At 40.6% G+C, this 21,551-nt stretch overlaps 1 protein-coding gene across 1 annotated transcript in view; it reads right to left on the bottom strand.

The window, feature by feature from the left end:
• Positions 1–21,551, bottom strand: part of dip2a (disco-interacting protein 2 homolog A) — a 214,836-nt gene that overhangs the window by 28,146 nt on the left and 165,139 nt on the right. Inside the window, exons 7-14 of the mRNA XM_036577004.1 lie at positions 17,784–17,903; positions 12,369–12,566; positions 9,424–9,515; positions 7,526–7,636; positions 3,579–3,702; positions 2,574–2,683; positions 2,307–2,409; positions 553–617 (exon numbers count right to left, since the gene is read on the bottom strand). Of these exons, the coding sequence (XP_036432897.1) occupies positions 553–617; positions 2,307–2,409; positions 2,574–2,683; positions 3,579–3,702; positions 7,526–7,636; positions 9,424–9,515; positions 12,369–12,566; positions 17,784–17,903 (923 nt within the window). The remainder of the gene's footprint in view (positions 1–552; positions 618–2,306; positions 2,410–2,573; positions 2,684–3,578; positions 3,703–7,525; positions 7,637–9,423; positions 9,516–12,368; positions 12,567–17,783; positions 17,904–21,551) is intronic.

Here is a 21,551-nt window from a genome sequence, read left to right on the forward strand (position 1 = left end):
ACCCACACTTTATAAGGAACACCCAACTTGTGCCTGCACTCACTGGCCACTTTACTAGAAACACCCACATTGTACTTCCACTCATGGGCCACTTTATTAGAAACACTTGCCTTGTACTTCCACTCACTGGCCACTTTATTAGAAACACCTACCTTATACTTCCACTCACTGGCCACTTTATTAGAAACACTTGCCTTGTACTTCCACTCACTGGCCACTTTATTAGAAACACCTACCTTATACTTCCACTCACTGGCCACTTTATTAGAAACACTTGCCTTGTACTTCCACTCACTGGCCACTTTATTATTTTTATTATGAGGAAACCACAAAACTGCGCACAGAGGCGGGAGATCAGGACTCGGAAACCCAGAGTTAAAGGACACTAACACAAAGGGCTCATCAACAGATGGGCTACAGTCTCTAACTGTACACCTGCAGGATGGAGCTACCAGAGAGGGGTTTCTGATAAAGTGGATGGGAACTGTGTATTTACCAATAGATGTTCCCCCTACTTAGCACTATGTGGAGCGCACTGTGAACTGAACTCACTGTGAGAACGCCGTGCCAAAGACCTGCATCCCGCTTAAAGTCCAGAACATTGGTGATGGTCTCACCTTCAGAGAGAGAGAGACAGAGAGAGAGACAGAGAAAGTGGATCATGCACACTGAACAACGTGAAACACATTAGATCAAAGAAAGAAGACTTTTTACTAAACTATACAAGAGTGTATAGAGTCTTTATAAAGACCATATAAAGCTTGAATACAGTGTTCTATCATGTGTGTTGTACATCACAAATAGGACTACATGATATATATACATACGGCATATTGTGATACTGATTATTGACACTGTGATACTTCTTTTCAGGTTTAGCAATAATGGTTGATATATATATATATATATATATATATATACATACACATACACACACACACACAACAAGCATCTCCATTTTTACAATTCTTAGTTTTCAACATTTGAGCTCAGCAGCTGATCTTTATATTGTATGACAATTTCATGATGAACGGACCAATAGAAATGTCCAAATCTGCTTAGAGTAAGACCACTTTACATTAACACTTCAATGTAATTAATCAATCTTTGGACAGCAACAATGTTTTTATTTATATTGTATTATAAACTTTATTAAAACATTTTTGTATATATATATTATATATATATATATTGTTTTTTAAATATACATTGTATTTTTTAAATATACATTGTATTGCACTACAATGAAAACAGTCCCTCTAGTTACAATATTAAAATATTATATATAGTCAGGCTATATATATGTATATATATATATATATGTATATATATATATATATATATATATATATATATATATATCAATTTTTGTACATCAGTGGAGCACAGTAGATGTTCTTTACATTATGTAAAATTTTCAATACTGCTTGAAATAAAATGTCTTTCCATGAACTTACATTGAAAGTAAAGAGCATTTTGCCCTCTTCTGTAAACTTACTATTTTGGACTGTGGCAGTGACAGTGACACTGAGGTGTTTAAAAACACTGTTTTTCCTTGGACAGTGATGAGATATGAAATTTTGTTCTGACAACATACATACATACATACATCATCTAAACCGCTTATCCTTCTGGGTCGTGGTGGGGTGCTGGAGCCTATCCCAGCTTGTTCTGACAACAGTGAAATATATATATATTTGGTTCGCGTCCTCGGATTCTTTAAATTTTGCTTTCAAACTTTTAGCTGTTCTTTGACGCTGCGCCTCGTTCTCCTGTGGCCGCGTTCGGACATTTCTTTCGAAATCTCTTCAAAGTGGAGGGTTTTGGATGAGTCTCTTCTACTTTTTTATACAGAAACATCAACCTAAATGTTTATTATTGAGTCTCAGCAGCACGAAATGATGATGAGTGTCGAGTTGGATTGAGGTAAAAGTGGCATGAATTCCAATCTGGCTGTTCAGACTGAGTCACACTGCCGCAGATCGGACACGTATCAGATTTCAGTACCACATATGAAAGCGTCTCAAATCAGAATTGAAAATGTCAGATTCAGTGTGTTTATCTGTTCACACTGAAACACAGACACACATCTGTGTCACATACGGAGAAAAAGATCAGATTTGGGCCACTTTTACCTGCTGTGGGAACAAAGCCTCAGGGATGTGCTTTCAAGGAAACACCAAATAATCAGGCTTCAATCATCAATAAAGACTTTCTACATTACTGCTTGATCGCGCCATTCCTCCAGACGCTGGAACATTGCTGTGAGGATTTGATTGCATTCAGCCTCACAAACACACACTTACCCTCGGTGTATCCACACGCCTGTGTGAGTGCGTGGCAGTGAGCCAACATGGCAGCGTGAGAGACGGTGATGCCCATAGTGCTGCCCTCCTTACTGGTCTTATACTGCAGAGAGAGGGAGAGAGAGAGAGAGAGAGAGAGAGAGAGAGAGAGAGAGAGAGAGAGAGAGAGAGAGAGTGAGTGTATGACAACCAGGCTGAACCTATAAATGTGCTTCATAGCTCTTTTTTCACTCCTCTTTACTGTGACAGTGCAGGTTTAGTACTGACCTCTATATAAGCCGTCTCATTGCTGGCGTCTCTGATCGGAGGACTCCAGTCTTTAGGAGGTTTAACCACATGCTTCCCATCAGTAACAAACCACAGCAACCGCGGCCAGCCTGTATACACACACACACACACACACACACACACACACACACAGTTTAGATGATGGCAATGACTTAATTAATATGAAAAATCTAATAATTATTGATATTTTGAGCTCAGAGTTCAGGGATCACACTAAGTAAGATCAAACAGCAGTGCTCCTACATCTTAACTATATAATTCATATTTTCAATATTTAACAACGTCAGCCACATCCTCAGCCAAAGAGCTGCTTATCATTAACTGATACTGTCCGTAATGGCCGGTAATTAGAGATGGAACCGATTTGAAACTGGGTATGATGGGATATTGGAAGAAAAAATAAAAAATAGGGCAGTTTCAGCTTGGTATACAAATATATAAACATTTATATATGACATGCCATGAGTATTGATCAGGCTTTTTCAGACATCACAGATGAAAACAGCTTTGGTAAAAACTCTATAAGTTTCTATCAAGAAAAAAAACGACAGTGCTAAATAAAACCTCTTTATCGGACTGTTTTATAAGCATTATCAACTACCAGTGAAGGCTACAATAACTACCTAGGCTAAATTAGCAATGGTTTACTAGCTAATGCTAAAGCTTCAGTCTGGGGCTCTCATAGACACTGTACAGAAAAGGATGTGTTACCCTGTCAAAGGTCTTCAGGCTGAATAATCTGTTTTTTATTTGATCATATTAACTGAAAAATGGGGCGGCACGGTGATACAGTGGGTAGTGCTGTCACCTCACAGCAAGAAGGTCCTGGGTTTGATTCCCTGGCCGGGAATGTGTGGATATTCTCCCTGTGTCTGTGTGGGTTTCCTCCCACAGTCCAAAGAGCGGCGGGCAATGAGCTGATTGTTGTTAGTGATGAATAATGAACCAGCTGCTCTGCATGATGAATTATTTTGTCCCACTGACCTTTAAACGTGGCCACTTCTCCGGTCTGAGCTTTAGGCAGTCCTTTCTGACACGCGTCTGTGGTCAAAGCCAGAGTGACCCCACAGCTGCCCAGCAAAAACCCGATCTGCTGACTCCCAGCGTCCTGCAGGGGGAGGGGTGAGGGAGAGGGAGAAAGAGGGAGAAAGAGAGAGAGAGAGAGGAAGAGGGAGAGAGAGAAAGAACGAGAGGAAGAGGGAGGGAGAGAGGGAGAGAAAGTGGGGAGAGATCGAGGGGGAAGAGAGAGAGGGTGGAGAGTGACAGAGAGAGAGGGAGAGAGGGAGGGAGAGGAAGGAAGAGGGAGAGAGAGAGAGAGAAGAGAGAGAAAGAGGGAGAAAGAGAGAGAGAGAGAGAGAGAGAGAGAGGAGGAGAGAGAGAAAAGGGAGAGAGTGACAGAGAAAGAGAGAGAGAAAGAGAAAGAAAAAGAGTAGGGAGAGATAGAGAGAGGAGGAGAGAAAAAGAGAAGGAGAGGAAGAGGGAGAGAGAGGGGGAGAGAAAGAGAGGGGGGGGATGAGGTCATGACTTCAGGTGCTCTTTGTTTCTCCTTTAAACAAGCTCTGAATGTAAGAGAGTTCATTTACTAACACACACACACACACACACACACACACAGCCCAAAGCTGATCTGGCACTGTGCCAGCTGATAAAATCTCCTCCTGTCATCTCCTCAACCTGAGAGAGAGAGAGAGGGGGGGAGAGAGAGAGAGAGAGAGAGAGAGAGAGAGAGAGAGAGAGAGAGAGAGAGAGACTCCAGGGGACTAGAGGCCTGTTTAACTTGTAAAACATCACACTGAAAAGCCACAGTGTGAGGCTTAAAGTGATACTTCAGCAAAAAAACTAATTCACAGCCCCCACCCCACCTCGCCCCAAACATAGTCAATTAGCAGTTTGGTGTCTGAAGTTTCCTTCTTTAGCTCTACAGCGAAGCCACAAGACTAACGTAGCTAACAAGTCATATAAGCTTATAATCTACCAATTAGCATCATGCATGCGATACACTTCTGTCCATGATTATAGATACTGAATAACTCCACACGGTTTGTGTGATCCAGACATGCTGTTAGCACCATGCTAATGTCATCACATCATCATCACTTTTATTTATCTAGCACCTTTTCCATGCTCAAGGACGCTTTACAGTCAAGGAACATGAACACAGTCAACAGAAAGTCCACAACAAAAGGACACACAGTGTCTTTAAGACAGATTTGAATGAGGAGCCACCCTGAATAGATTTGGGGGGAGGATTCCTTAATAGGGAAGCTACTATAGTCTCAGAAAAAACGCTATGAAACTGTCTCTGGGGCAGGACCCCTCTAGTCACTGTGACGGGACCCTCAAAGGTACATCTCAGTACCTTTAGTCAGGGAACATAACTGAACCATAATCCACTGAAATGATATGTTCTAAGCTGTACTGACTCCACACACCCCGTCTCGTCTCCAGGACTTTATTTTACTGTTCTGTTTAAAACATTCGGTTATGAAAAGGTACAAATACAAACTTTTCACCTGGAAAAACTTATTTAAGGTTCACAATCAGACCTTAAAACCACTGTTGTACCTTTGAGGGAACATTTACACTGTTTGTACCTTGATGAACGAAAAATGTACCAGAACAGAACCTTTATTTCTAACAGTGTATACTAAATGTATTCATACTAGCTTCATTTTTGTTAAAATCGTTAAAAGTTCTGTGTAATTACATGGTTAAGGTGTAAACAAGGTCATTCAGAGTGGTCTGGTGTGAAATGTTCTGTTCTAGAAAAACTTACAGATCAGAATAGGAACCAGACGTCTGAAGAGTTTAAAGGTTGCGTATCATGAAAAATCTAACCTTCTATGCTTTTTTGCAATAATAGATCTTGATGCAGTATGTAAACATTGTTAAAGTGCATAATGTGCCACTAACTCAATCCATACAGTCCATATATGGAAACTATACTGCAAAACCAGCCTGTTTTGTATTCACTGTTTCTGTGATGTCACCAGAAACAGTTCATTAACACATACACACCTGTTCAGCCTACAGCGGTTTAGCCCCGCCCATTCACACTGAAGTTATAAGCAGCGTTTCAGCCTGGACTGTTTTTGAATGAGGCAACGAATCAGAACAGAGCTCATTTACACATATTAGTCTTAAAAGCACAATAACACACAAATATTATTGCACCTCAAGGGAAAAATAAAATACAAAATGTGGGATATGAGCTCCCTCACAGCAAGTTATTACATGAAATGGTTATGAATTCACTGCCTGATGCCTGACACACTGTTTTATGATGGTTTTGAGATGATTTTGGGCCTAAAACGTACTTTTAAAAGTCATTCACGGTGGAGGGTCATTCATATGCAGTGTGGCCTAAGGCAAAGTAGCTCCCAAAGAAAACATACTTTTTCAGATTTTCCACATTTTCAACATTCCACATAAATCTCAGAAGACTCGTGTAGGTTCACTGGTGGTTTAGGATAGTAAATAAAATGTCTATATTAGTGTTGTTGTCATGGCGACCCCTGGTTCCTATCACCACCACTGTAAAGAGTCTCTACAATCAACCATTTCACACCAAACCTCTCACCGGTGCTGTCCTAAAGTTACACACATTTCTTTTTTATGCTCATCATAAGCTGAGAGAATTGCACCGGAGAGCAGACACAAGCAGAATATTTCATTCTTTCATGTATTAATTGTTAATTGTTTGCTAAATAAAGCAGAAGCTGATTCATCGCGCTGCGTTTCATTCAGGATAAACGCTGCAGAGGACCACAGATTTATACATAAACAATACATACACGTATTTACTTTAAATACATAAATAAATACGTATGATTGATTCAAGAATATAAGAAACTGACTGTATTTTATACTAAATTATGACCACCTCCATGTTTCTACACTCATTGTCCATTTTATCAGCTCCACTTACTATATAGGTGCACTTTGAAGTTCTACAGTTACAGACTGTAGTCCATCTGTTTCTCTGCATACTTTGTTAGCCCCCTTTTACCCTGTTCTTCAGTGGTCAGGACCCCCATGGACCCTCACAGAGCAGGTACTATTTGGGTGGTGGATCATTCTCAGCACTGCAGTGACACTGACGTGGTGGTGGTGTGTTAGTGTGTGTTGTGCTGGTGCGAGTGGATCAGACACAGCAGTGCTGCTGGAGTTTTTAAACACTGTGTCCACTCACTGTCCACTCTATTAGACACTCCTATCTTGTCGGTCCACCTTGCAGCTGTAAAGTCAGAGACAGCAGCTCATGTATGTCAGCATAGTTTGTGTTGGTCATCCTCTAGTCCTTCATCAGTGGTCACAGGACGCTGCCCACAGGACACTGTGGGCTGGATATGTTTGGTTGGTGGACTATTCTCAGTCCAGCGGTGACACTGAGGCAGACCAGCGCAACACACCCTAACACACCACCACCACGTCAGTGTTACTGCAGTGCTGAGAATGATCCACCACCCAAATAGTACCTGCTCTGTGAGGGTCCATGGGGGTCCTGACCACTGAAGAACAGGGTAAAAGGGGGCTAACAAAGTATCAGAGAAACAGATGGACTACAGTCTGTAACTGTAGAACTACAAAGTGCACCTATATAGTAAGTGGAGCTGATAAAATGGACAATGAGAAATTTTGAGAAATGGATGGAATGCCCCTTTAAACTCTATTTCTCTAGCAGTCACTTCTAATTATTACAGTATCAGCATATCTGAACAAATTAGCAGAGTTATTGTGCTGAGCTTATCGCTCTCGCAGAATTCATCCCTGCCCTCCTGTGAGCTCTAATACAGACCGCGAGGACAGCGAAAGGTGATCTTAGGATACGGTTTATACAAGCAGGGTGCTGTACTCCTCCTCTGCCAGCAGAGGGCTCCAGCGCTCTTCACTGTCTATATCACTGTGCATGCTGGGGTCAGGTAGGGTACCTTTCGTGTGAGGGGCACCTCTATGGGCACGGGCACCAGCTCTGCCAGGAGACAGCCGTAAAACGCCACCATAAACATCACAGGGTCGTTATTGGGGAACACGAGAGCGACCTGCGTAAATCAGACAGGACATACAGTACAGCTCAAAATCTCACAATCACTTGTCATATTAATACATCTTGTCATTTTATACACAATAATGACATACGTGATGATTTAAATATTGAAAACTAGATACAAAAAGGTCATTTTTTAAATATTTAATCAATATTTTATGTACTTAACAGCATTAAATGGCGAATAATATACTGTAATTACAGTCATATGCAACATGATTGGACAAATTACATGTTTTATTGATTATCTAAGTAAAAATAAGATAACACATCCTCTATGGAGGTTTTTGCTTTTTATGAGCCAAAGATCTGGAACACACTACCAATAAACATTTGCCAGGCTCCTATCACTGATTTTAAAAAACAGCTAAAAACATTTTTTTTATTTAGCATTTACTAGCTTTTATTTTTCTTACTTTCAGTGTAGTTTTACTTTTACATTACTATCATATTGTTTTAATTAGTGTACTTTTATTCTTTTTTTAATTATTACAATAACTACGGTTATTGTTCCCTTTTTTGTCGCTGCTCTTATTTGTTGCATCTCATTGTTTGCTTTTTTTATTTGAATACCTTGTGTTTATTTTCTTTCTCTGTTGTCTTTACACACTGTAAAGCACTTTGAGCTGCACTTTAAATGTAGGAAAAGCACTATACAAATAAAGTTTTTATTATTATTATTATTATTAGTAGTAGTAGTATTATGATTATTATAAAGCTCCAATTAGTCAAACATATAGTCACCTTGCGTGTTTAAGTTGGAAGTAACTTCAGGCTCCTGCAGATGGCGTGGCATGAGGATGATCAGGCTATAAATACCTATGGGGTGTGTGATGGGATTCATAGATTGAGAAAAGGTGGTACAGTGTTATCTGGTCAGATGAATCTCATTTCTGCCTGTATGTGAATGTTTGGTGTCATGATCATCGTAGACCTCAGGAAGCCTTCAATGAGGACAGCGTGCAAGGTGTGGTGTAAGCTGGAGGCTCTGTGATGTTCTGGGGTGTTTTAATTATGTGGAAATGCGTCGTTTGGTTGAGGAGACAGTAAATTTGAACCACAGTGCCCACATTGAGCTGCTGGACAACCAGGTTTTGCCTTTTGCTCATCATCTTACTGAGCAACATAACATTCCTATCCCTGTATTCCAGTATGACAGTTCTTGCATTCACAGGGCTGCAAATGTGACTAATTGGCATGATGAACATTCAGGAGCGTTCACACATCTGAACTGGATCGCAAAATCCCCAGATTTGAATCCTCTTGAAAATCTGTGGGACGACCTGGAACAACGAGTAAAACGCCAGGGAAGGATCCATGAAATCTGGCCGAACTGCGCAATTCTTTGATGCAACTGTGGCTGAACATTGAGGTTGCCTACATCCAGAAGCTTGTCTAGTCCAGGCCAAACCTGGACCTTGTCCAGTCCAGGCAAAACCAGGCAAAACGCAGCTGTTATTTGTGCTCGTGGAGGTATTAGATGCTATTAGGTACGTTTCAGTCACAGGTGACTATTTTTTTTAGCGTATTACTACAGGGTTTATTTAGCATCTAACATAATGGGACATAAAATGTGCCAGAACTTTTGCACAGGCCATTTTTTTACCAATATGTTAAATTCAGTAAATAAACAGTAACTGTGCATTAAAGTGCCCAGAAAAGTGTTCTCCGTATAGGATGTGTTTACTTATTCACACTTAGAAAATCAACAGCACATGCAATTTGACCAGGGGTGCCCAAACCTTTGCACACGACTGTGTATGTGTGTGTAGGATATCTCACTCTGTCTCCAGGTCGCAGCAGAGGTTCATTCCTGGAGCTGAGTTTGTTGAGCAGCGTGTAGGCCAGCTTCTGACTGCGGGTCCACAGCTTCCCTGCACACAAACACAAAAACATAAATAAGTACACATAGAGTAAGAGGAGAGGAAGAAGCCCCCCGGGGTAACACGTCCCGCCCACCTCATTCTCTCTCCTGATTAAAAAATGCAGCCAAATCTAATCTCAACACACTGACTGAACAGCTGTGATCTAATTAATTCACAAATCTCACCTGAATCACTGCACTGCTGGCATTTACAGCACCATAGAGGTTATAGGGGTCAGCTGGTCTAATCATTGGAAATCAGTGATCTGTGTGTTTATACAAGCTTTTCTTCTGAAATGAAGGGTATTAATAGTGAGTTTGTCCCCCTTTACACCGGTAACAGCCTCTACTCTTCTGGGAAGGCTTTACACTAGATGTTAGAACATTGTTGTGAGGATTTGATTGAGCATTAGTGAGGTCAGGTACTGATGTTGGATGGTCAGTTCTGTATCACTCCAGCTCATCCCAAAGGTACTGGATGGAGCTCCATCACTAAGAAATTGTGGATCTCTATCTCTTTTTAAAAGGAATGCTAAGACCTTTTTTAGGCGTGTTTTTATAAATTATTTTTTGTTTTAATTAGTTCTGGATCTCTTTTCTTAAGAAGAATTTTAAGACTTTTCTTTTTAGACCTTTTTAGACTTTTTAGTTTTCACGAATTAATTTTGCTTTGTTTTAGAAACTCTGAATCTTTTAAGAACAATCTTAAGATTTTTCCTTTTAAATGTGTTTTATGGATATTGCTTCAAAAAAATCTAGACTCTTATTTTTAGACTTGTTTTTAATGAACTTTGCTTTATTTTTCTGTAAAGCTCCTTGCGTTGAAACTGTCATGAAAAGTGTGCTATGTAAATAAAATTAATTCATACTAGCGCAACACACACTAACACACCACCACCACGTCAGTGTCACTACAGTGCTGAGAATGATCCACCACCCAGACAGTACCTGCTCTCTGAGGGTCCATGGGGGTCCTGACCACTGAAGAACAGGGTAAAAGGGGGCTAACAAAGTATGCAGAGAAACAGATGGACTACAGTCTGTAACTGTAGAACTACAAAGTGCTCCTATATGGTCAGCTTACCCTAAGCTGCTGTTCTTCTCTATATTTTTTGATGAAATGAGAACAATTTAAATGTCTAGAGTAAAGCTAAGGATGTGGTGGACTGCAAAGCTGCAGTCATATCCTGAGTATCGAGCATACAGAGTTAGTGTTCATTAAACCTGCTTAATTTGGGCTGACCGGCAGGCCAGAAGTTTTATTACACACCTCTATAACCTAAGAACAGCTCAGCATGTTTGCAGTGAAGTCCCTGTAGCTGAATAATAAGCCTTAGTATGTAATAAGCCTGGAATTTTAAGGGGCTAAATTAAGATTTAGACACTGGGAGTACTTTGGACAAATCTGATGAAACAGAAGATCAAACAGCATCATTTAGGCTCCAGAGCCCTCAGCATGCAGTTGTTAAATAAACTGAATGGGGACAGTGAGTGTGTTTACATGCACTTAATAATCCGATAACTGCAGAAAATCAGATTTTATCAGCAATCCGATCAACGCGTTTACATGCACTTGAGTAATCAGATTATGGGGAAACTCATGAGACATAAGTCAGACAGTAATCAGATTTCTGCTTTGCAACCAGCCAAAAACCTCACAGAAGAGGACATGACGTAAACATAACGTTATTTAAATCCTTTAGTGCCTTGAGAATGTAGCCATTTTCAGTGTCACTCGAAAAGTGTTTTGCTGCGTCTCACGGCGACGCTGCTCGCTTATTTCCAGTACTGCCGTCTGTTTTCACACATTCTCAGACTGAGAAATCCGAAAGAAATCAGAGTAGGAGTTTACATGCACTGAGAAATCTGATTACTGAGCTAAAATCCAGCTCTCTTTATTGGATTTCTTTATCGGATTTCTAGATCGGAGTATGCTGTTTACACGACCATTTGAATAATCAGATAACTGTAGAAATTCGATTATGATCGGATTATTGAGTGCATGTAAGCTCAAGTGAACACATCAAGATGTTTGCCAACAGGATGTGGTAAAAGCTGTTTAAATACAGAAACTGATGGTCTTGGTTTTATGTTCATTACTGTCCATAATAGAGAAGCACTTTTTCAAATGCAAAGCAGCTGCATGTGCAGGTCACAGTAAAGAAATGGACGTGTAAGTAGCTTCAAACAATTTCAGACAGTCTTATTTAGTCAGCGGTTTGCTAGAATAGCTGTGAACGAGGTTCGCATTTTTAACGTTACTGTTTGCTGCAGATAGGATCCTTTTTGCACACTTTTTAGTGGGTATGATGGCACATCATTTAGCTGGAATACAAATCTGAAAGCTTGTCTTTTTACAAAAATAGGTGCCTATTCTTTCTACATCACCTTTGCTCTGGCTGTATCATCGTAACTGTGAACGACACATACAGCTGCTGGTATCCCATCAATTTTTATTACCTGTCCAGTGATTTCTTCTGATGCCAAAGTCTCCTTTAACATAACCCTTTTTACTGTTGCGAGGTCATGTTTAATGTTAAGGTATGTAGTGTGTTCTCCACACTACATCTACATGTTTAATACATTTTTGGGGGAACTTTCAGCGATGCTAATTTGTGTTACAATCATCGGACTTGTTGCTCTTCGGACAGTGTTCATAAGCCCACCATCGCCCTCTGCTTTGAGGCGTTGGATTGGTTTAGAAATTTCACACTGAGTTTGTTCCCACCCTAATAAGTCAACGTTCCCACCCACATTTAGCCCACCAATCCTCACGGTCGTCCCCAGATGAATATGAACGGTACGAGATCATGTCTGGGTGGTAGTTATGTGGGTGTATACAGGTTTGACAGGGTAAACGTACCATATGTGAGTGTGTAGACGGGTTTGCCGGCGTTGTCCAGTGCGGTCAGGCAGGGGCTTTTGGGCTGTGCAGTTCCCCACCGCTGCAACGAGGCCAGCAACGATGGAGGCCAGTTTGTCACCACCCCCAACGGGTCGCCATGAAGGGGGCTCATCTGGACCCCCTCGGGCTTGGGTTGATTAGGGTCCGGCTGCTGGACTGGAGAGATGGAGAGAGAGAGAGGTGGGGGAGAGAGACAAAGACACTGACAGTCATCTAGATAGATAGATAGATAGCTAGCTAGCTAGCTAGATAGATAGATAGATAGAAAATAGAAGATGTAGGAAGTACAAGACACTGACAAGGGACTTGCAATGTTATTAGTTTACAAATGTGAGCCTGAATAAATACTTACATATAACTGACAATTAGTCATTAATATGCATAAAGTATATGCAGGTGAATATTACACCCATGTATGTGTTACACCACATCTGAGCAGAATCTACAGCAGATACATCTGAAGTGAATGTATATTCTTCTCTGGGTTTAAATGTCCATGCAATAGCAGAAGAAAACACCTAATGAGACGCGACTTCAGGCATGCTGGCAGAGGAAAAAACATTAGGGGTTAAGGATGGAGAGAGAGAGAGAGTGAGAGAGAGAGAGAGAGAGAGAGAGTGATGTCCAATATCTTTGAACTGTCAGGTGTCCTGTGGTGACTTATGTGTCCCTGTGATGAGATGAAATGAGATGGAGCAAGGTTGTAAACAAGCAGGTGTGTGTGTGTGTGTGTGCATGTGTGTGTGCGTGGGGGCGGGTGGGGGGGAGATGGGGGTGCAGAAAGCAGAGAAAAGGACTGATTTATTTTGAGTGGCAGGTGATGCCACTGCAGCATGAGTGTACTATGCCCAGTAAAACAACACACCCGATATACCCCCCCTACTCCCTAAAACCTACATTATATACCCTAAACTCTGTACCGTATACCCCAAACCCTACACCATACACCCTGAACACTACACCAAACTCCCTAAACCCAACACCGTATACCCTAAACCCTACATTATATACCCTAAACTCTGCACCGTATACCCCAAACCCTATACTATACACCCTGAACACTACACCAAACTCCCTAAACCCAACACTGTATACCCTAAACCCTACATTATATACCCTAAATTCTGCACCGTATACCCCAAACCCTATACTATACACCCTGAACACTACACCAAACTCCCTAAACCCAACACCGTATACCCTAAACCCTACATTATATACCCTAAACTCTACATTGTACACCCTAAAGCCTACATCAAATACTCTAAACTCTACATCGTACACTCTAAACCCTACACTGTACACCCTAAAGCCTACATCATACACCCTAAACCCTATATAATGTACTCTAAACCCTACACCATATAGCACAAACCCTACACTGTATACCCCAAACTCTACACCATATACCCTAACCCACCCTACACTGTATAACCCAAACCCAACATTGTACACCTTAAACCCTGTACCATACACTCTACACTGTTCACCATAAATTTTGCACTTTACACTTCAAACTTTATACTGTGCCCCCTAAACTTTACATTGTACACCCCAAACTTTACACTGCACACCTTAAAAATTCATACTACGCACTCTAAACCTTATGCTGTACACAATACATTTTATATTGTACACACTAAACTTCACACTAGACACCATCAATTTTATACTGGGCACCCTAAACTTTACACTATACTACATTATACACTATATGCCCAATACACTGCTACACTATGTACACTGTAAGTTGCTATACTATACAGACTTCATATTGTTATATATCCACGACTCTGCTGTATGATCTGGAAAACACTGCTCTAAATCCACCACTATATGCTAAACACACCAAACAGACACCCACCACCTGCTAAAGCCTCTAGAGATCAAAAGACCCCGGCAAAAAACCAAAACAGCCTTTAGATAATCTGATGTTTGGTGTTACTGTGTTCTCTCTTCCCCTACATGCAGCTGCACTGACACCGTAGGAATTCAGGAAATGGGAATCGAGTGAATCCGTGGTTTGTGTGGTTAGGTTTTTTGTTTGTGTGAGTGTATGTGTGTTCCCAAGCTCATTCTGGACCACACCTCACATACTGCTATCACTGCCCCCCCCGACCCCACAGCCTCCATATCAGAGTATAGCACATGCTGATACACGTGTGTAAGATACACTGTCAGTCCACATTGATGTTTAGCACCTGTTTTTGATGAGTTTACCTGTTTGTTCAACAGAATGGTTTGGAGAAAAATCTGATTTACACAGTTTTCAACTTGCCACACATGCAGTCGATCAGCCAAGACGTATTTGGTGTCCAAATTTGGCTTCTGTAGTTTTTTAACTGGAGCTATGAGACTAAACGTTACTAACAACACTAGAAGTCAATAGTCACCCAAACATTTTCTGTAAATTTGTACATTGCCCAAATTTTTCTAAACCCACTCAAACTGCATTGAGGTCTTTATTGAAGCCATGCAGGCAGGTTTGCTGAAGTGCTTTAGAGCATACATAATTTACTGTGAGCTGCAAAAATGAACAACAGCTCACTGTGTAGCTGAATGGTGGGGACAGACACTTTAGATGGTTTGGGTGGCTATTGACTTTTAGTGTTTGTTAGTAATATTAGCTTCAGTTCAGGAAACCAAATATGCCTTAGCTAATTATACTACACTAAAATTCGTTCATAATTGAGTTGTGTCAAGTGGTCGCACACAAATGACATATATTACATCAACATATATATATATATATATATATATATATTTCTCAATGCTGTCAGAACAAAACCGTGTATCTCAACTTTTGTCGTTTTTCAGTTTGATATAATTTGAAAATGCCTGTTGTTCTTCACATTGTATGTACATTTCATGATGAATGGACCAAAATAAACGGCCCAAAACGACTTGGAAAAAAGTCTGGTTCCATTGACTTACATTAAAAGTAAAGTAGGTTTATTCCTTCTCCTGTAAAGTTACCATTTTGGAGATAGGAGGTTTTGTTCCGATAACAGCGATATACATACATATATCCTTGTTTACTTGTTCTAGTAAAAACTTGGTTCATGTGCAACATTTTATTCAACTGCAACCACTTGACACATTTGAATCATGTAAATTCAAAGCACCTTTTTATGTACATTTGGGTGGAAAACTGAGTAAATTTGAACCATTTCTTTAAAAGAGCTGCTCTCATGGACACACATTCATGGGAGCAGTTCTTTTTAACTGCCAATGTATACGCCTCAGTAATCTATGCACATAGACACACACTATCACATGCATATAAGCAGCCTACTGTCTACTATACTATACGATCTACATGACACAAACACAAGGACACGCTGTTAAAATCAAACACACAGCAAACACATTCTATACCGTCACACACACACGCGCACTCTGGGTTATGAAGTGTTAAATATGAATCTAGTTTCTTATTTTTTCAGCATTAACGCCAATTTCACTGCAAAGCCAAAAACAGGTATTATTTTCAGAGTGAGAGTGGGTTACATATGCAGGTAAACGGATTAAACGGAATTCCGTCAGGGAGCAGGACAGGAAAGCACAGCAGCCTGAATTTTAGTCCTCCGTGTGACCTTTAATTGCACTTGACTCATGTTAAAAGAAACAGAAAGGTGATTAAAGGGGTTTAATTTATGCTCTGGGAGAAAAGCAGCAGCCAAAGTGTCACCTGCTGTTTATGGATCACTTACAGGTCACGATGGCAGGTAAAGCCAACAGCTATTCCAATATTTTAGTGGCATTTTAATTACATGTATACAGTGCTGTGCGAATGTTTTAGGAAAATCTGCATGAAAAAGGCTGTTTATCTGGGCTGTAAGTGCTTATTTGCTCAAAAAATGCTAATACTAGAATAAACACTAATAATACAGCATATAGTGATTTCATGTATGTTAATATGTTGAATGTAAGACATTTGTGTTACTGTATTAGTGTTTATTTGAATTTACTCAATACATAGATGGTGATTTTACAAGCAAAAACACACTGACAAGATAAATGCTGTTAAATAATAAGCTTAGGTGTCTAAGACTTTTGCAAAGTACTGTGAATATTTAGTCATATGCAAAAGTTTGTGCACCCTGGTCAACTTACATGATTTGTGTTTTTTTCTATAATTATGTTCTGAATTTAACAACCTGGGCAAAAAAATAAAACGTAGGTTGTGTAACAGTGACGGTATTTTGTATTTTATGTTTGTTCCAATATGTTAAACACAGCAAATAAATAAAAACTGGGCACTAAAATTTGCAGAAAAGTATCATATGGATGTGTTATTATACTGGAGTTTTTAAACACTGTGTCCACTCACTGTCCACTCTATTAGACACTCCTACCTTGTCAGTCCACCTTGTAGATGTAAAGTCAGAGACGATAGCTCATCTGCTGCTGCACAGTTTGTGTTGGTCATCCTCTAGTCCTTCATCAGTGGTCAAGGGATGCTGCCCACAGGACGCTGTTGGCTGGATGTTTTTGGTTCTCAGTCCAGCAGTGACACTGAGGTGTTTAAAAACTCCAGCAGCACTGCTGTGTCTGATCCACTCAGACCAGCGCAACACACACTAACACGCCACCACCACGTCAGTGTTACTGCAGTGCTGAGAATGACCCACCACCCAAATAGTACCTGCACTGTGAGGGTCCATGGGGGTCCTGACCACTGAAGAACAGGGTAACAAGGTATGCAGAGAAACAGATGGACTACAGTCTGTAACTGTAGAACTACAGAGACAGTGGACAGTGGAGCTGATAAAATGGACAGTGAATGTAGATACAAGGAGGTGGACTTAATGAAGTAGACAGTTAGCATATATATATATATATATATATATATATATATATATATATATATATATATATACACACATACATATACATATATATATATATATATATATATATATATATATATATATATATATATATATATATATATATATATATATATACACACACACACACCACAAGGCTAGCACATGCATAGGCCTTGAATGATGTTAAAATTATGTAATAATTTGTGAACAGCTTCTGTCAGTATTCATAAGATGACGGTTTGTTTTATGAAGTAAGTGACACTGTATTCACATGAGGGCCTTTAAACTAAAAGCATCTGCAGCAGTAATTATACTGTTACGACTTTAAGATTATGAAAACGATCTATTCAATCTATTCATCTACCACTTGGTGTTCCACACCATCTCCCAAAAACACTAAAACTGTTAAAATTTTGTTGAAATTTGCTAAACCTTTCTTCCCAGGCATGAATTTATGGCCTTAGCGTCAGGGCATTATGAACAAACCGTCCAGATCGTAGGTTCATAATGCCCCCCCTCTACATCATTATGAACCTACCATCCAGGAGCTCCTCGAAATCATCCACGAAGAACTCGCGCAGCGGGGGGCGCTTTGGTCTCTTCAGCGTGTTCAAGAGCTGCTGGATTTTAGACGAGACACGACTGTTCACGGGGACACCTTTGGGTGAGAGACAGACAGACCGAGGGAGAGAGAGAGGGAGAGAGACAGCACGAGAGAGAGAGAGGGAGAGAGAGAGAGAGAGAGAGAGAGAGAGAGAGAGGGGGATGGAGGAGATAAAAATGAACGGGGATGATACGTAAACAAAGACACAGGTCACTATGAAGGGACTGTGATGACAGCGTCACACAATGGCCTGTCAGTCAAAGGGAGGCAGAATGGCCTTAAAAGTCACTGTGAAGGTGAAAGGAAGCTGTCAGTTAAGTGGGAACGCCTGTCCACGCCCCTCGGGTGCTCTCGGCGACTCTGATTGGAGCAGCTGGGGACTCTGCTGCCTGGCAACAACCTGCCCAGCCAATTCCTGTGTGAACTGCAGGTACCATTTATAAGCCTGACCACTCTCATGGAGGCTATAAACAATGGTCAATGGTTATAATGATATTTATATATGACATCCGGTACTTTGTTATTACCATTAGAGATTCTGAATAGACCTCTCTGGTCATGTGTCATGTTCATATAGGAAGATAGATATGAGCTGGTTTTCTCTATGGGAACGATGAATGGAGCTTTCGTCGCTGTGGTAAACAAAAATGTTCAACCCTCTGAAGCAAGGAGGTCAGTGGATCTGAAATTTGTGGTCATTTAGGAGTTAAAATACAAATAATACTACATAACACTATATGGACACAACTATTGGGACACCTACACATCACACCTACAGGAGCTTTTATGAATCCCATTCTAAATCCATGGGCATTAATATGGAGTTGGTCCCCCTCTGCAGCTCTAACAGCTTCCACTCTTCTGGGAAGCTTCTACAAGATTTTGCAGTGTGTCCCACAACACCCATTCATCCAGAAGAGCATTTGTGAGGTCAGACACTGATGTTGGACGAGAGGGTCTGGCTCACAATCTCCGTTCTAGTTCATCCCAAAGGTGTTTGATGGGGTTGAGGTCAGGGCTCTGTGAGGGTCAGTCAAGTTCTTCCACACCAGACTCACCCAGCCAGGCCTTTATGGAGCTGCTTTGTGCACTGGGGCTCAGTCATGCTGGAACAGGAAAGGTTCTTCCCCAAACTGTTCCCACAAAGTTGGAAATTGTCCAAAATGTCTTGGTCTGCTGAAGCATTAAGATTTCAATTCACTGGAACTAAGGGTTCTAGACAAACCCCTGAAAAACAACCCATATCATCATCCTTTCTCCACCAAACTTTACAGCTGGCACAGTGCAGTCAGGTAATGTTCTCCTGGCATTCGCCAAACCCAGACTTGTCCATCAGACTGATACTGAATACGTTTCTACTGCTCCAGAGTCCAGTGGCGGCACTTTACACCACTCCATCCGACGCTTGGCATTGTGCTTGGTGATTTAAGGCCTGCATCCAGCTGCTCGGCCATGGAAACCCATGGCATGAAGCTCCAGATTTTGTGCTGATGTTGATGCCAGAGGAGATCAATACGTGGTTGATTTTATACATCTGTGGCAATGAGACTGAATGAAACACATGAACTCAGTGACTAAGAGGCGTGTCCTATTGCACTGTCCATACAGTGTATACACTACAAGCAAGATAACCTTTCTGCACACTGAACTGATGTCACATGAAAGTAAGTCCGCTACTACATTTCAACACTGTTATATAAAAACTCCAGCTGCTCAAACTGCAGCCTGAAACGACTTAACTACCACACTGGACTAAACTTGCTTGTTTATGTGGGGAATGTTGGTGAGGTTGCCATTCAAACAAATGGTTTAAATTCTTTAAACAGCTAACGGAAAATGATCCAGTCAGGATTGTATCTATGCAGAAACAGCTGAGTGAGCTCTTAAAAAAAATTAAGGGCTGAGGACACATTTTTTGCCATTATAGTGTGAACGCAGCTCACATGTAGCAACATTAATATTCTTTCAAACCATATATATATATATATATATATATATATATATATATATATATATATATATATACACACACACACATATATGGTAGGGGTGCGGGAAAAACTCGATTCTTAGATGCATCGCGATGCGGACGTGAACGATTCTGAATCAATTCACAAATGTCAAAAATCGATTTTCTAAATATTTAATTTATAACGTAATGTTGACGGAACGCAAAAGGCGGAACTTGGAAGTGGGTAAGTGCAGCGCCCGGACAGTCTGTGGAGGCACATAACAAAAACACAAGTGGATGAGCGAGAAATCCGACCGGCTCCCTCTGCATTAAAGCCAGGTTAGGTCAGGAGTCACAACACAAATGTTAAGAAGAGACATTTTCCCTTTCAACAAAGTCAAACCACCTTGGGAGCCACAACATTTAATGTCTCAGTATGTGTTAATGTCGTAGTATGGGCTAAAAATATAAACGAGAGCGCAGATTTACTTTGCTTTACTTTAAGCTTCAGCTTTAGCCGCTTTCCTCCCATCTCCGCCAGAAAACTTTTCTTCAAAACTAGAAGAGTTTCTTGTAAAATGTCTCAGCGTCCGGCTGTTTTACGAAGCTGAGGTCGCTTCTCATTCGCCAGCTTCTCGTTCTAATTTTCCCGTTTCACCTTAAATTCTGCCTTAGGCGCCGAATGTAACTGCTGCACCATTTAAGGTGGAACGGGAAAATTCGAAAGAGAAGCGAGTTCATTTTCGCAGCTTTTTTTAACTCTCGTTGCAGATTTAACCAACTGCTTATAAATGCGAATAAGTCCTCCAAATGCAAATGTTCGTCTGAATCTCTGTTTTTTCGTTCGCTGCTAGCGAGGCCAGGCCTCGGTGCTGTGTGACCTGCTGTCTGCTGTCTGTTCTCGGTCGTTGAGAACCAGGGCTTTCGCGCTATGCTGCACACTCTGGAGCCGAGATTCAGCGTCCAGTCTCGAAAATACAACTCTCTACAACGAGACCAAACCGCAGTTATAAGATCACTAAAGAAAACGGGAAGGATGACTAACGTGCTGCGTGGACACTCATTACCATTGGATCTTATTTCAGGGTAACAGCACATTTGATCGCAGATGAGTGGCAGCAGCGTCTCTGAATGAGAGCCTTCTAGTTCACTTGCCACATCACTTCCATTTGATTTATTAATAAAAGATATTTTAGATATTTAAAGCAAAGTATTTGTAATGATCCGTAATGCATTTACATTATGGATCATTACAAATACTTTGCTTTAAAACTACCAAGTCCTCAGACAGTAGGAAGATAGAGATCCTGTATAGAGAAAAAAGATGCATCGAGATGCATCGATAATCGTTTTATAATAGCATCGCAGCCCTCTGAATCGTAATCGAATCGAATCGTGAGGTCCCACCCCAATATATATATATATATATATATATATATATATATATATATATATATATATATATATATATATATATGTATATATCCTGATTGTTGTTTGGTCTTCTTGTGTATTTGACCTTGTTTCCAGATTTTCTGACTTTGCCTTTTTGCCTTTGCCCTTTCTGGATCTGGTTTCCTTTGTTATGTTTGACCTTCGCCTGTTCACTGACTACGATTCTTGTCAAAACCTTTACAAGTAAAGCCTCATTTCTTGTTTTAACCGTGAGCGTCTGGCTGGTTCCGTCACAGTACAATCGGTGTCCCTTACAAAACTATCCGCCCTCTTCAACATTTCCAAAAATCAGTTGC

The sequence above is a fragment of the Colossoma macropomum genome, unplaced genomic scaffold, assembly GCF_904425465.1.
Source record: "Colossoma macropomum unplaced genomic scaffold, Colossoma_macropomum, whole genome shotgun sequence".
Classification (NCBI taxonomy): domain Eukaryota; kingdom Metazoa; phylum Chordata; class Actinopteri; order Characiformes; family Serrasalmidae; genus Colossoma; species Colossoma macropomum.